The 13585-nt window shown below is 43.0% G+C and overlaps 1 protein-coding gene across 2 annotated transcripts in view; it reads left to right on the plus strand.

The window, feature by feature from the left end:
• Positions 1-13585, plus strand: part of TENM1 (teneurin transmembrane protein 1) — a 503051-nt gene that overhangs the window by 463135 nt on the left and 26331 nt on the right. For both annotated transcript variants that reach the window (XM_019540172.1, XM_019540173.1), the window contains 3 exons: positions 1838-2204; positions 4207-4717; positions 11240-11412. In XM_019540172.1, coding sequence (XP_019395717.1) covers positions 1838-2204; positions 4207-4717; positions 11240-11412 — 1051 coding nt within the window. The remainder of the gene's footprint in view (positions 1-1837; positions 2205-4206; positions 4718-11239; positions 11413-13585) is intronic.

A 13585-nucleotide genomic window follows, 5' to 3' on the forward strand; every position in this document is an offset into this window, starting at 1 on the left:
TGAAAAGAGCAAACCAGACTGAGGCGTGAAGTTATGTTTAAATCCAGCCCTTACTCATCCGGTAGCATAGAGGAAATCACAAGAGGGGAGGGAGGATGAGATCAGCACCTCTATGACAGGAATCTCTTTCCAACTGTTTCACCACATTTATCATCATTTGTGATGACTCTGCCACCTGCTGCAGTGGAGATCTTGAACCCAGCCACATCAGTCTTAATGCCAGTTATTATGCTGTCTAGCGAAATGGACTGGGTAAAAGGAGTAATCTGATCTTTCGGTGAGCTTTACTTAATTGTATGTTTACCCAGGATAACCACGCAGGGCGAGACGTATTAGCCACATTGCCCTCACTTTATTAAAACATCAATTATCAAACCAGCAACATACTTCCCAAAATGAGATTATTCAGAAAATATTGAATCTCGAGTCAGTGAACAGACTTGGCCTTGCGCCTGGTGCCTGAGCAGACCCCAGGCAGACAGGTACCCTGGGATAGCCTCACTCTCCACCATATGTTAGCCGTTAATGCTGATTCTTATATTAACAGCTGCAGCCTCTGAATTTGTAGAGATTTTAATTAGTGCACTGGAACGACGAACCACAGTAGCAGCAAAATAAAGAGCGGGACCAAAAGCACTTGTGGCAGTGGTGTGGAAAATGTTACCTTTTAGTTTTGTTGCCTTTTTTTGCTGCCTTTCTGAAATAATTCAGTTTGGAAAATCCCTTTGAGATTAACACACACTCATCTTCTCAGAAACGGAGCCAAGCAAGGCGTCCCTCATGGCCTGAGTGCTGTTTGAGACTTCTGCACGCATCCTAGGGTCCGAGTCTTCCCTCGCCCAGCCCTGGATGGAGAAAAGGACAACCAAACTCCTGATGAATAGGTCGAGATCCTTGGGAAGCTAGGCAGCAGAAGTCTCTGGGTGTGGCATTTTGACAGGGAACAGCCTGTGGTCCCATTAATACGTCGTCTGAGCATCGTGTGTGAGCTAGACGGGCCAGAATGGGACTAGCCACAGGCCATGTTCCTGGCATTATGGGAATGATGTTAGCTCTTCTCGGAGCAGGGAGCTGGAGATTTTGCTGTCTTGCAACACAGAAGGAAGAGACTTCTTTGGCCCCATCCTACACCCACCCACATAACACGGGCAAGATTTAAGCTCCCATGTGTAGGAATTACTTACTCCACCATTGACTGTGGTATTTGTAGAACAAATACAGTCGTTACAAGTAACTGTGGCTAATTAGATGCTGTATTGAATTACAAAGGATCAGCTACCTAGTTTCTCAGATGGTAGATGAGTTGTATTCCTACCCTAGTATATAAACTTTGAAAGAATCTCATATTTGTGTGTTATGTGGGTTTTCCTTTCCTACTAGCAGTCAATTAAAGTGTTCGCACACTGACAGCCCTTTAGTATTTTTCACTCTGCCAGTGCTGTCTGCAGCCTTGAAACAATAACATCAAAGTTGGAAAATTTTCTGGCTGGTGTTGCATGACATGTATTGTATGTTTTTATTTGCATGAATGCATATGTATAATAATGTTCCCATCTTAATGGACTTGTGCAAATAGCATTCAGGGGATGCTAAATTACTGTAGAAATCAGCTTTTCTTTCTTGTTCGTATTAGGAATGACCCGAATCCTTGAAAAATGTTTTGCTAAAAACTTTTTCACAGCCAGACAAACTCAATCAAAGATTATAATGGAACATCACAGAGATCTGGATCCACCAGGATGCCCAAATATCTTATAAGTGGACTTGGGACAATAGAAATGGGGGGCGGGAAAAGCTGCCTACTCAAATCTAGTTTTTTGCTTTCTCTTTTTTGCAGGTCCGGTTAGAGTGGCCAACAGACCTCACAGTCAACCCTGTGGACAATTCACTCTATGTTCTGGACAACAACATTGTGCTGCAGATCTCTGAGAACAGGCGTGTGCGAATTATTGCAGGTCGCCCTATTCACTGTCAAGTGCCGGGCATAGATCACTTCCTGGTCAGCAAGGTGGCGATCCATTCGACCCTGGAATCAGCCAGAGCCATTGCAGTATCTCACAGTGGGATACTGTACATTGCAGAGACAGATGAGAGAAAGATAAACCGCATACAGCAGGTTACCACCAATGGTGAGATTTCTATAATTGCTGGAGCCCCATCAGATTGCGACTGCAAGATTGACCCGAATTGCGATTGTTTCTCAGGTGAGGAGAGGCTAAGCATTTCTCTTTTCTATTGTGTTACAAGTCCTTGGGTTGGTAGGAGTTAAAATACCTTCAAGAGGGAAAAAACTGTGAAATGGTTCTGTTTCTTTCAGGAGCTGGAAAAAAATCTGTACCATGTTAGCAAATCCTTTTGAATTAATTTAATGGTTTTTTGTTTGTTTGTTTTTTTGTGGGGGTGGGGGTCATGCATGTTTCCACAGTGGGCACCAAAGGAACCTAAAGGGGCCTTTGCCGGCCGTGTTTTCAAACAGATCATTACTCACAGATCTAAATTAGCCCTGAGCCTACCTTTACGTATTAGTTTTGCCTGCCCACATTCACATGTTGCCAGCATCCATAAAGCCGTGGGCCGTACATTTCAGTCCTAACGACTTGCACTTCTGATAGCGCTATTCACCAGGGAATGACCCCAACTGCTTCACGCCGCATGTAAAACACTAAGTTGTCCTGCCTCAAAGCCCGTGCCGCACTCTTGAGGAGGAGGGAGGGCGAGAGATGCACAGCTCGTGCAGTAAGTGATGTTCAAAATGTGGCCCTTCCCACAGCTTTGAAGGGATGGAGCCGTCGCACCCTGCACCAGCCAACACCCCTGGAGGCTCCCTCTCTTGCACGCCGTGGTGCTGGGAGCCAACTTACTACCTGCTTCCTCCATAAATTTGCGGGGAGGAGGGGAAGTTCATCACATAGGGGCATGTAATAGTTTAGCTCGGCATCCATCGTGGATGCCATAAGCTCTGTCAGGCGACATGGGAGCCACTGAACAGTACACAGCACTGCAGCTCAGAATTTTAGATAAAGAAATAAAGAGTTATCTTATCCAATCCTGACACCATGGAAGGAATTGTTTGGGAGTTGGCCAGGGGGCTGGGATTAGGATTTTTTCTTGCAACCAGAGAATCTTTGATGACCCAAAAAACCACTCTTTGTCAGATGGCGTTCCAAAAGTTAGGCTTTTTTTTGGGCCATGTCACATTGTAATGGTAATCAAACATCATGTGCACCTCCAAGGAACATCAGCTTCAATCAGGGATGAGCAACATAGCCGACGTTGGCTCTGTGACCTGATTCAGCTAGCAAAGGGGTAAGAATGGAGACTCTGCCAATACTCTTTACTGCGCAGTGATCCCCGCAGCTGAAAAGTCTGCCTCAAAGGAAGGTCAGGGCAGTGCAGCGCAGACCTGATACTGCCAATGCTAACGGCAAAGAGAGCACGGCCAGCTTGGCAAAGAGCAGTGCTAATTCAGTGCATTTCCAAAGGCTTTTCTGGTGCCATAATTCAAAGCTCTCTTGCCCAGTGGCAGTCTCAAAAGACAGCAGCAATGCAAACGGCATCCCCCTTTCCCGGGGGGCTCAGGAGTGGATTCTCTTCCCAACCAATTGCAGAAGCTTCTGCTCATGCACAGAGGTTCATTTTACAGTTAAATGGAGGTCCAGACCACTAAAATTCACCCTTCCCCAACCTGTATGGACCATATAAGCCATAATGGTTTTGTCAGTATGTCTCATTTATACCACACTAACATTTTACCAGCAGGTCGTTGGGCTTTTTTAATTATAACCTAATCTTCACTTGCTATTTTGTCCCAATTACTGGTTTTTATTTTCTGAATGAACGTTTTATTTATGGAAATACTGTGCTTTGACTACAGTCTGGGGGAAAGAAGCAAGGAGCAAGAGTCTTCAGCTGTCATTGTGTTGTGCTTTCCCATCTTGCAGCGTAATAGTTTTCCCAGCAGCAGGGCTTTGGATTTAGCAAAATTGGTGTAACTGAGATAATTGTATCTCATTGTTAATCTTCAGTGATACTGATTCAGAAGTATACCATTTTAGATAATGGGTTTTAAATTCATTGGAAAAAAAGATTTTGTTTCACTGTCTCTTGTAAATGATTTGGAAGGGAGGCGGAGTTCAGCTTCTCATGCAGCGATAGGTTAAATATGTAGATTACAAATTATTAAAATAATGATATCGCTTTTTCCAGGGGATGGTGGATATGCCAAAGATGCAAAGCTGAAAGCACCTTCTTCTCTAGCGGTCTCTCCTGATGACACGCTGTACATAGCAGACCTTGGCAACGTTCGCATCCGTGCAGTCAGTCGAAACAAGGCTCATCTCAGTGACATGAATATTTATGAGATTGCATCCCCAGCAGACCAAGAACTGTATCAGTTCACCACCAACGGGACCCATCTCCACACACTGAATCTGATAACAAGGGACTATATTTACAATTTCACATACAACGGGGAAGGGGATATTGGCACAATCACTAGCAGCAATGGGAATTCAGTTCATATCCGCAGAGATGCAAGTGGGTTGCCTCTGTGGCTGGTGGTGCCCGGAGGCCAGGTATACTGGCTAACAATAAGCAGCAATGGTGTCCTGAAGAGAGTCTATGCTCAAGGCTATAACCTGGCTCTGATGACATACCCGGGCAACACAGGTCTTCTAGCAACCAAGAGTGATGAAAACGGGTGGACAACTGTGTACGAGTAAGTCCATGACTTAAAACATCTGACGTAAAAAAACATAATTTAGAACGAAAATGACGCCTTTTTTTTTTTTGAGTCGGGTCTAGTAATTTTGAAAGCCATGCTGCTAATAACTCCACGTGATGGGAGACAAGTTGAGCTGCTGCATAAGCTTTATACAAAACAGCCGTATTATGTCTAAAGTGCCAAAGCCTACCATATGAAAAAGCACTATACTTAGTGTACATCAAGTGAAGCAAAAAGTACTTGAAATTATACTTCATTTGTACTTTGTTATTTGGAATTGCTGTTACGTATAAGATATGTTTATAGCTTTTCATGGATAGCAGCTGCAGAAAGACAGAGAGTGAGCTCGGATAGGGGGCCATATAATAACTTTGGAGAGTGTCGTTTTTGTAATTATCTGCACTGCATTTACTGCGCTTATTAGGGTGGCGGAGAACGTACCTGTGGGACTCCTCTATAACTGAGGGAGTGTCAACAAAAGGTGGCTTAGCAGGTGGAAGGAGCTGAGTGGTGCACAGGAATCTGCCTTGGGGTGGAAGGTAAGGAGGGAGAAACAGAGTTAGCAGAACCCTGGACTCAAGAAGGCAAGCCGGCAAATGGAAATTAAGGTGGGGATCTGGAAAAGAAGAAAGGTGTGAATATATGGAAGATGTAAAGTTGCTAGCAATAGGAAAATAAGATGTATAATAACTAGCAAGGGAATGTGGAAAGGCCTGAGGACCAAGCAAAGCAGCAGACACTTTCTATAAACCTGACCAGACTTCCTAAGAGCTAGAAAAGATGGCTGAGTTATCAAACATTCAGATGTCAGACGGAGGCTGCGGGTAAGAAATAGTTCACGTTCGGTTCTAGGGATGTATTAAGCATCAAGACTGCTTATTGTTAGCCATCCCAGTTTGAGGGTGGATGGAAGATGTGTAGGTAGCATTTTATTAATACTTCAGAGGTGGCACAAGAAGGGAGGAAGGGTGCTTTCCAATAATGAAAGGGGCTAAAAAGCTGAGGTATGGTCTAAAATGTGGATTGGAAATAACCATGTTAGAGATATCAGAAAACACACTGAGGAGAACCAGGTAATAGCAGGAAGTGCCTCGGGAGGTGATTGAGCCACCGTAATTAAGGAGATTCAGAAATATATTTTATAAAAGCCGAGTGGGGTTAACGCAGAGAAAATTGCTGCTCAGTGCATGGCGGGGAGTGGATGCCCAAGGAGACCTTTTCCCATCCTGACTTCTCCAATTCTGGCACGGACTGATTAAACTAATAGGGTTGATAGAAGCAGTCTAAAATGGAGATGTGTCTGGTGTTGACAGTGTGCAGGACATCAAAATCAGACATGCCCCTTCCGAGCTCAGCTGTCGTTCTCAGGAATTTCACGGATAGAAATTTCAACCATCGCGTGCGCCAAAGCAAAGCCCCTGAGTTAGATCAGCGCGTGTACTCTGTTCCCGGTGCTTTTTGACAGTGATCTGACAACATTGTTCCCTACTCTAAGAGCCTCCAACGTAGATCCAGCTCGTATGTATTTCATGAATATTTGAACTGAGCATTCAGCAGCTATGGGTATTAGGTTTGATTTTTGCCTCTTGTAGCAATTCATACAGTATGGGCTGGGCCCATTTCAGTCATTACGGCAGAACTACAGCATCGGGGTCTAAGCTACCGGTCCGTTACTATTTCAAGCAAATTTCATAACAGCTCCAGGTCGCAGTGCCACAGGGAATACAGGCCCTAGTCAGGTCTGTCTCTTCCCAAACTAATTAGTACCCTCCCTTACAAGGGTTTGATTTACACTGGAGTAGCTGAGAACTTCAGAGCAGATGACTTTCAGTCATCTCTCACAGTTGATTTCATTCAAGGATATTTACTCGGGCCCATTTAAATTTATACAGGACATTCCCTTCAGAATTATTTCACAAAATTATTGCTGGAGTCTCTTGTCCTCTGGCGAGTTGTTTGTTCAAGCATGACACCAGCTTTATAGTAACATTTGTTATAGGGAACTCGGCCTTCTCCCAAGCGTCTTCCACACTGTATGTCATGCAGACTCAGAGACCTCTGTACCTTGAAGGGATATAGCACTGTCTGAGGACACAATATTCAAAAAGCAAAGGGTGCCCCAAATTAATATGATGTGTATGACTAACCTAAACAAGTTTTGCTAAATTAAACATTTCTTCACACTCTCACTGTTTCAACTCCAGGCTGTGCAGCTCTCTGTCATCACTCATGCTTTGTATTACGCTGACGACCCTTCACTTCTGCCAAATGCCAGGAGTTGGCATGCTGGCGCTGCTTGTCACTACCTTTTTTAAGACCGTACAGCCCTAAAAAATGGTAAAAGCTGGAGAAGTGGGTGTCATGGTATCTCTACGTGTTACTCTTTCATTCTGGTTTGTTCTCTTGGATCAGTCACTAGAATTTAATGAATCTATACATCGCACCCTTCCAAAATAAATAAATTAATGAATCAGTTAAATACTCCCATAAATATTTATTTGGGGTCAGCTATTTTACGTCCTTTTTCCAAGTATTACTCGTACCTGAAAAAATCAGAACTGAAATGTGACACATGCAGTTGCGGTCAGCAGGACAACTCGCAGCAATTAGCACTGTGCTTGGTAATAACAGTTTTCAAGAGAGGGTCCTTAGCTTTTGCCCTGAGTGGATCACAGAGACGATGCTCCCTGCTCATTTTGAAACCAAGCAGTATTTTCCAGGCGGGTTGGGATGAAATTCACATCCCAAGCATCCTGAGTCTACATCTGACTTTCACTTGGAAAAATTAGAGTGTATGAAAGAGTCACATGAATTTGAGTTGCTGCTGAATCCTACATAAATATAGCATCAGGGCCAGAATAATTAACATATGAATAATGTGCAAATGAAATCGCTTGGAATCCTATTTTCTTTTTAAGCTAGATTTGCATTCAGAGCTGAATGTTCCAGCCATGGCGCTCTCCAGCTGAAATTGGGATGAGTTTGTTTAACAACATGTATCACATACATTGGAATATGAGCAACAATAATGAACGCTTTGAAACATCTACCTATCTGTCAGTTTTGCTCACAGAGGGAAATTATTAAGAGGGAGGAGAACCACCTACAAAAGTGCTTGTCACCCATCTACTATAATCTGATGAAATGGAAGTGCTGAAAGAGCTCTTGCATAAAATTACAGCTAATGTACAATTTTCAGTCATCTGCTTTTTTTTTAATCTTGTATCATTAAAGCCACACAAGGGAGGCAGGGGAAATTGTTTAGGGCCCCAGTTAAAAAGTAGGGTAAGGGAACATCTGCAAGAAAAGACTCCCTCTAAATGATACAACGGCCATCTTTTTGTTGGAGATTGCATCCCCCCCTTCACTGTATGTAACATGTAGCGATGAAAATTGGCTTTGAAAGTATAGATCTGGTTCTGCATCTCACGTGTGGGCGGGTAATTCTTTCTGTGATCAGTTCCCCTGAAATCAGTGTGACTGTTTTCATGACTCACCTTATCAATGTGATGACAGGTTTCATAACAGAACCCCCAGATTAGATTCACATCAAGAAATAGATGCTGATTTTGTTGCCTTTGGCATGAGTAGCATGTTGCTGTGCAAGCTATGCCAGGATTCAAAGGCCATGACCCCTCTCCGCAAGTGACGGAAACTGGCCCTCAAGGGTTTTGTTTGGCCCTTTTTCTCCCAAAGGAAATGGGGAAGGAGCACCATATGCCTAGATTGTGGAGTCCTTACTCAGACTGGCAAAGACAAGCAATGACCCTGAAGTCAATGGGACTACTTACCCGAGTCAGACGACATCGGTGTAGGGGTTCCACGATCTCGCCGTTAGCCTTGATGGAATTAGTCAGCACCACGTCTGTACTGCCATCCCATAGCACTTTGTCCCGTTTTCCTCTCATCTCATTTTAAACTGCATGGGGAATCATATATCTTGTCAGTAAGAATGGCAAAAATAAGATCCTAAATCTTATTCACAAAGGAGTGCCAGTAAAGGAGCCATGATGCTCCAATGGAAACCCATCATTTAATTCTTTGTAAAAGTAAGAAACCTGAATACTCTGTCTAGCTTCTTGCATCTGCTTGACCAAGCAGTAAATGAAATATGATTGAACAGTATTCGTGGAGTTTCCTAATGATGAATGGTAGTGATCTGGTAGAGTCGTAAACAGCAGGAAGGGAAGCGAGTCAATTTGCATTGAGTCAATTTGCATTGAGCCAGTACGGGGGCCGGAAGGAAAATAAGTTCTCATGGCGTATCTGCGTGCAGGAGAAAGAGAAATAGAGAGGGAGAACTGTAACATCTTTAACATTTAATGAATTAATTTGGCAAAAAAACCCTACGTTGTTCAGTAGTTACTTCTCAAACATGTTTCTGTGTGAAAAGAACATCTGCTCTATTTTTCCCTTTCTTTTTGAGGGGAAACCCCTCCCCCCCACACACTTCTTCCCTGGTTTTGCGCACGGATACTTTTAGTGCCACATAACCATTGTTTGACTAATTTAGGCTTTTGTACAATAGCTACAATGCCATCACTTTAAACAAAGGACATGGCCAGATCATTAGCTGATATAAATTGGAATAGCTCCATTGAAGACAGTGGAGCTATGCCAGTTGACATACCAGCTGAGGACCCGGTCTCGCAGCATTTTGCGGATGTGGGAAGAAGGATTTTAAAATAGCATAATCTAACTATTCCTTTGCACCTACAAGCGTATGCGTCTACCTTGCAAGCCTTCATTATCATAGGGGGCGGAATAGAAATCTAAACAGTAATAATAACAAGTAGACCAAGTTTTCCTAAGGCATACAAGCGGACCTGTAATACTAGTGAGTCCATTTGGATGAGTAAAGATGTATTCACATTACTGAAGGTCTCGGGATTGGGCGGGAGGTCTTAATGTGGAACAAAGCCAGTCACAGGGCGTTATTCTTCATAATGATTTCTGGCGGAGATGCTAACCAATCTTCTGCATTGTGCTACTTGCTTTACGAGGGTACTATTATTTAATGTTTGAATCTCACATCGTCCTGCTTCAATATTTGTTAACAGCTTGCTGTAGTGAGAGCAGAAAACAGTGATGGGTTGGGATTTTTTTTATTTTGAGTATGATTTTTCTTGAATTTATTTTGGGTGACAGTAATATTAATCAGAACCACAACATCACAGAAAAGGAGAAAGGAGAGGCTGGTTTGACTCTGAGATACTGGGCAAGCTTATAACCTGCCCTTCAGTTTGCTTTACTGCTGGCCTCAAGGTCACCTTAGCCAAAAGAAAAAGTATAAATTTATCTGTAGAAGTGAAAATCCATTTGAGAAGTTGGTCCAAGTCTCTGTATTATTCATTTTATCATAATGCTGGCTGTTTCAAATACATAAAAAGCCATGAAAAAGAATATAATTTACCCAGCACTGATGATATTTGGTTATCTAAAATGGCTAGGTCCAGACCCCGCTGCCCTATGCATGATGAGAAGTTCTTGCTGATTTGAATAATCCCACGGGAAGTAGACATATGGGTGTATGCCAGTCAGGCAATGTAACTATTGCAGAGATAAAGCCTATCTATTCAGTTAGGACGATGAGATTTATTAATTTCATCATGCATATTAAGTTTTTTTAACCTCAGCAACAAAATACGACATCTGAAATTCACGGTCTCTGTGAGGATTTATTTTTATTCAAATGTAAGAAAATGCCTTTTCTGTGCTGCTGTGCAGTTATCTGGGTGCAGCATGACCTCTAGTGGCAACTCCAAGTATCGTATCAGAGTAGATTTAAACACCAGCTATTCTCTGCGTATTCCAACTTGTACTAATGAGTCATGACACTAACGTGACAGCTTGCCAAAGGTATTTTACCCAGAACTACTAAAAAAAAATACATCCTCAGGCAAAGATAAAGAATTTAAGGAATACAACATTTTATTTAATTAAATGCAGTATTCCGTACCTTTATAGTTACTCCCCAGTGAGCGCCTCTACACAAGATGTTTACCGCAGAGCTACCTAATTAGGTCTGCGGTAAAGTTTCTGTGTCTACATGTGTGGCCCTATTATGTTGCAGTAAACTAATAAGTTCTGCCATAGGTTAGTACTTGTAAATACAAGTACTACCTTGTGGTAGCTTTATTTACTGCACAGCAATGCACGTGTAGATGTGGATGGGGTGGGCTGGGGCATGAGGGTGCTTCAGTGCATGGCTGCCTGCTGGCTAGCCCCACGCTGAAGCACACCCTTATGCTCCAGCCAGCCCCTCTGCAGCACACTGAGCCAGATTGGATGACCCCCTGCCAGCCAGGCCGCTCCAACCCAGCTCAACATGCTTGTGTAAACACGGCACCCAGGAGCAATAAACTCCAGTGCAATATATGCCGGAGTTTATTACTTCAGCTCATGTGTAAATCCACCCAGTGTCTTTTTAACTTTTCCTATATTTGCTTTCAGGAGCATGAGGAAACCTATTGCCCTCCTTTACAGGTCTTTACTGTTACAATCATGTTTTCTCAGATATGACCCTGAAGGTCACTTGACCAATGCAACCTTTCCAACTGGCGAGGTCAGCAGTTTCCACAGCGATGTCGAAAAACTGACCAGAGTTGAGCTCGACACTTCGAACAGGGAAAATGTGATCACGGCTACAAATTTCTCCGCTACTTCTACCATATACACTTTAAAACAAGGTAATGGAAGCACATCTCTGTCCCCAAAATGATTAAATAATCAAGTCATAGAGCCTTGTTGCATTTTGAGCCAAAAAAAATGTCACCAAAATATGTACAGTTGGGCCCCCTCTTCTATTTCAATACAAGTTGCTACTTCTTGCTTTATAATATTACCAAAATAGCTATCAGAAATAGACTGTTGATGAGTACTCTTCCAATTAAGAGCATGTTCAAGGTCATATGGATAGATTCTGGGTTTTGAGGGCTCTGCTACCCCAAGACTTAATGTATCACTTATCACCTTGGGACCAAAGTACTGTAATTAGGATTGTTGATGCTGCATTTCATTTGGACGTTCTGAGAAATACCACCTAGAAAAACAACTTGTTCTATTGACGTTTTAGCACTGAATTGCCTTATGCGGCTGACAGGGTGAATTCAGTCCTGGCAGCACCCGTTTCTAAAGGCAGTACTTATTTAGAAGAACGACAACAAAACATGACCCACAGCAGTTGATGAGCACCTGCGCTGTGTTATATATTTCAAATGTATCGTTAGCGCCCCCATAGGTACTATAGTGTTTCCCTGGAAACTATAATTATATCATGCCTATGAATTGGGAATCGCTGCTTTGCTGAAATATGCCTGCTTCTCCAATCCATTAACAAATGTTCCTCCACAATAATTTAATTCACTGATTTGAATTTAATCTTTTCTCTTTTTTCTTTATTTTTGGGGTACAGGAGACTTTGGGGGGAGGTAGGATGTGAAGACACCAGGAAAAGGGTGCTGAAGCGCTCTTCTGCTTCCAGCCCTGTTTAGACAGACTTTGACCTTGAACAAATCAGCTACCTTTTCCATACCTCAGTTTCTTAACCTATAAAATGGGACAATCCACTTACTTCACAAGGCTGATGTTACCTCAGCCCGGCTTGTGAAGTCATTGGACCCTGGAGAGAGGAGCCTTTGCATATGTGGAAAAGTTTGTTTTGTTGTTTTTCTGTTTTACTTTGGTGTTGTTATTATCCTCTGTCTGCATGATCTCTGCCCTCACCGTTTTAACTATGTTTATAAATCTTTGTCCTTCAACTGTACGCTGATCATGGAAGAGACTGTGCCTAATTCTCTTTCACCTATCATGCTCCAGGCAGCATATAAATAATCTAGAACAAATTTGATACATGCACACACGCGCACACACACACACGCATATGTACGTGTGTGTGTGTGTGTGCGTGTAACAAATTTTTCATGCAATTTGCTTGTTTCATCTTTGTGGCACTCTTATAGGCTATAACCTAAACAGCTCTTACATATTTAAAGAACCCAACATATTTTGAATTGAAAAAGTCACCTTTTTCTCACTTGTAGTATCCTCCCATATCGCCACAATAAATTCACTTCCACAAATTCACTCTTCGAGAGCTGGAGCGGCTGCTTTTTGATGAACAAGCCATTATGTTCCTTTTTTAAAGCTCTTAGTTGGCAGGCTCCTGTATACAGCTGCATGTGAGGGGTGAGGTTCTGTGCTTTGTCTCAGAGGTGCAGCCCAGTCCTGCAGGTGGGCATGGGGCTAAAAGGCCTTGATCCTTTGTGTCCTTCCAATCATGGCCACTCCCAGCCTTGCCCCCCACCTTCCCCCTCATATAGCCCCATTGCAGAATGCAATGCAGTGTAAAGATACCCCGATTAAATTTAATCAAGCTTACTCATGCTCTGGAAGCAGTTTAGTGTACAGCTCCAGACAAGTTAATTTGCCCTGCTTCGTATCAGCTTAGGTATACCTTGCTACAGCTTCTCTGCAGACAGCAGTGGAGCCTCCTCCAAGTCATGACAATCCCCATAGATCACCCTGTGGGCTGCAGCACTGCATGTTGTGTCCTCACCCTTGAAACACACTGCCTGCCCCCCAGCCACAGCTGTGGCACATCTGTTACCACAAGTCTGGTGAGGGAGGATCCCTGGAAAAGACAGATTCCCAGAGGACCTGCTCCCACTGCTTTTCAGAGGGCAGCATGGGGAGAGGATTGTACCCTAGACATTGGAAAAAACAGCTGTCCTATGTGACTTCAATTCTCAGTACAATTATTTTAAGCATGTTGAAGGGGTTTTATATTAATAGCATGTTCATCCCAATAGACTAAAACCTTCAGACTATTAAAGACTTGCATTCTGAAAGACCTTTGCTGAG

The sequence above is a fragment of the Crocodylus porosus genome, unplaced genomic scaffold (assembly GCF_001723895.1).
Source record: "Crocodylus porosus isolate Cpor-Errol unplaced genomic scaffold, CroPor_comp1, whole genome shotgun sequence".
NCBI classification, from domain to species: Eukaryota; Metazoa; Chordata; order Crocodylia; family Crocodylidae; genus Crocodylus; species Crocodylus porosus.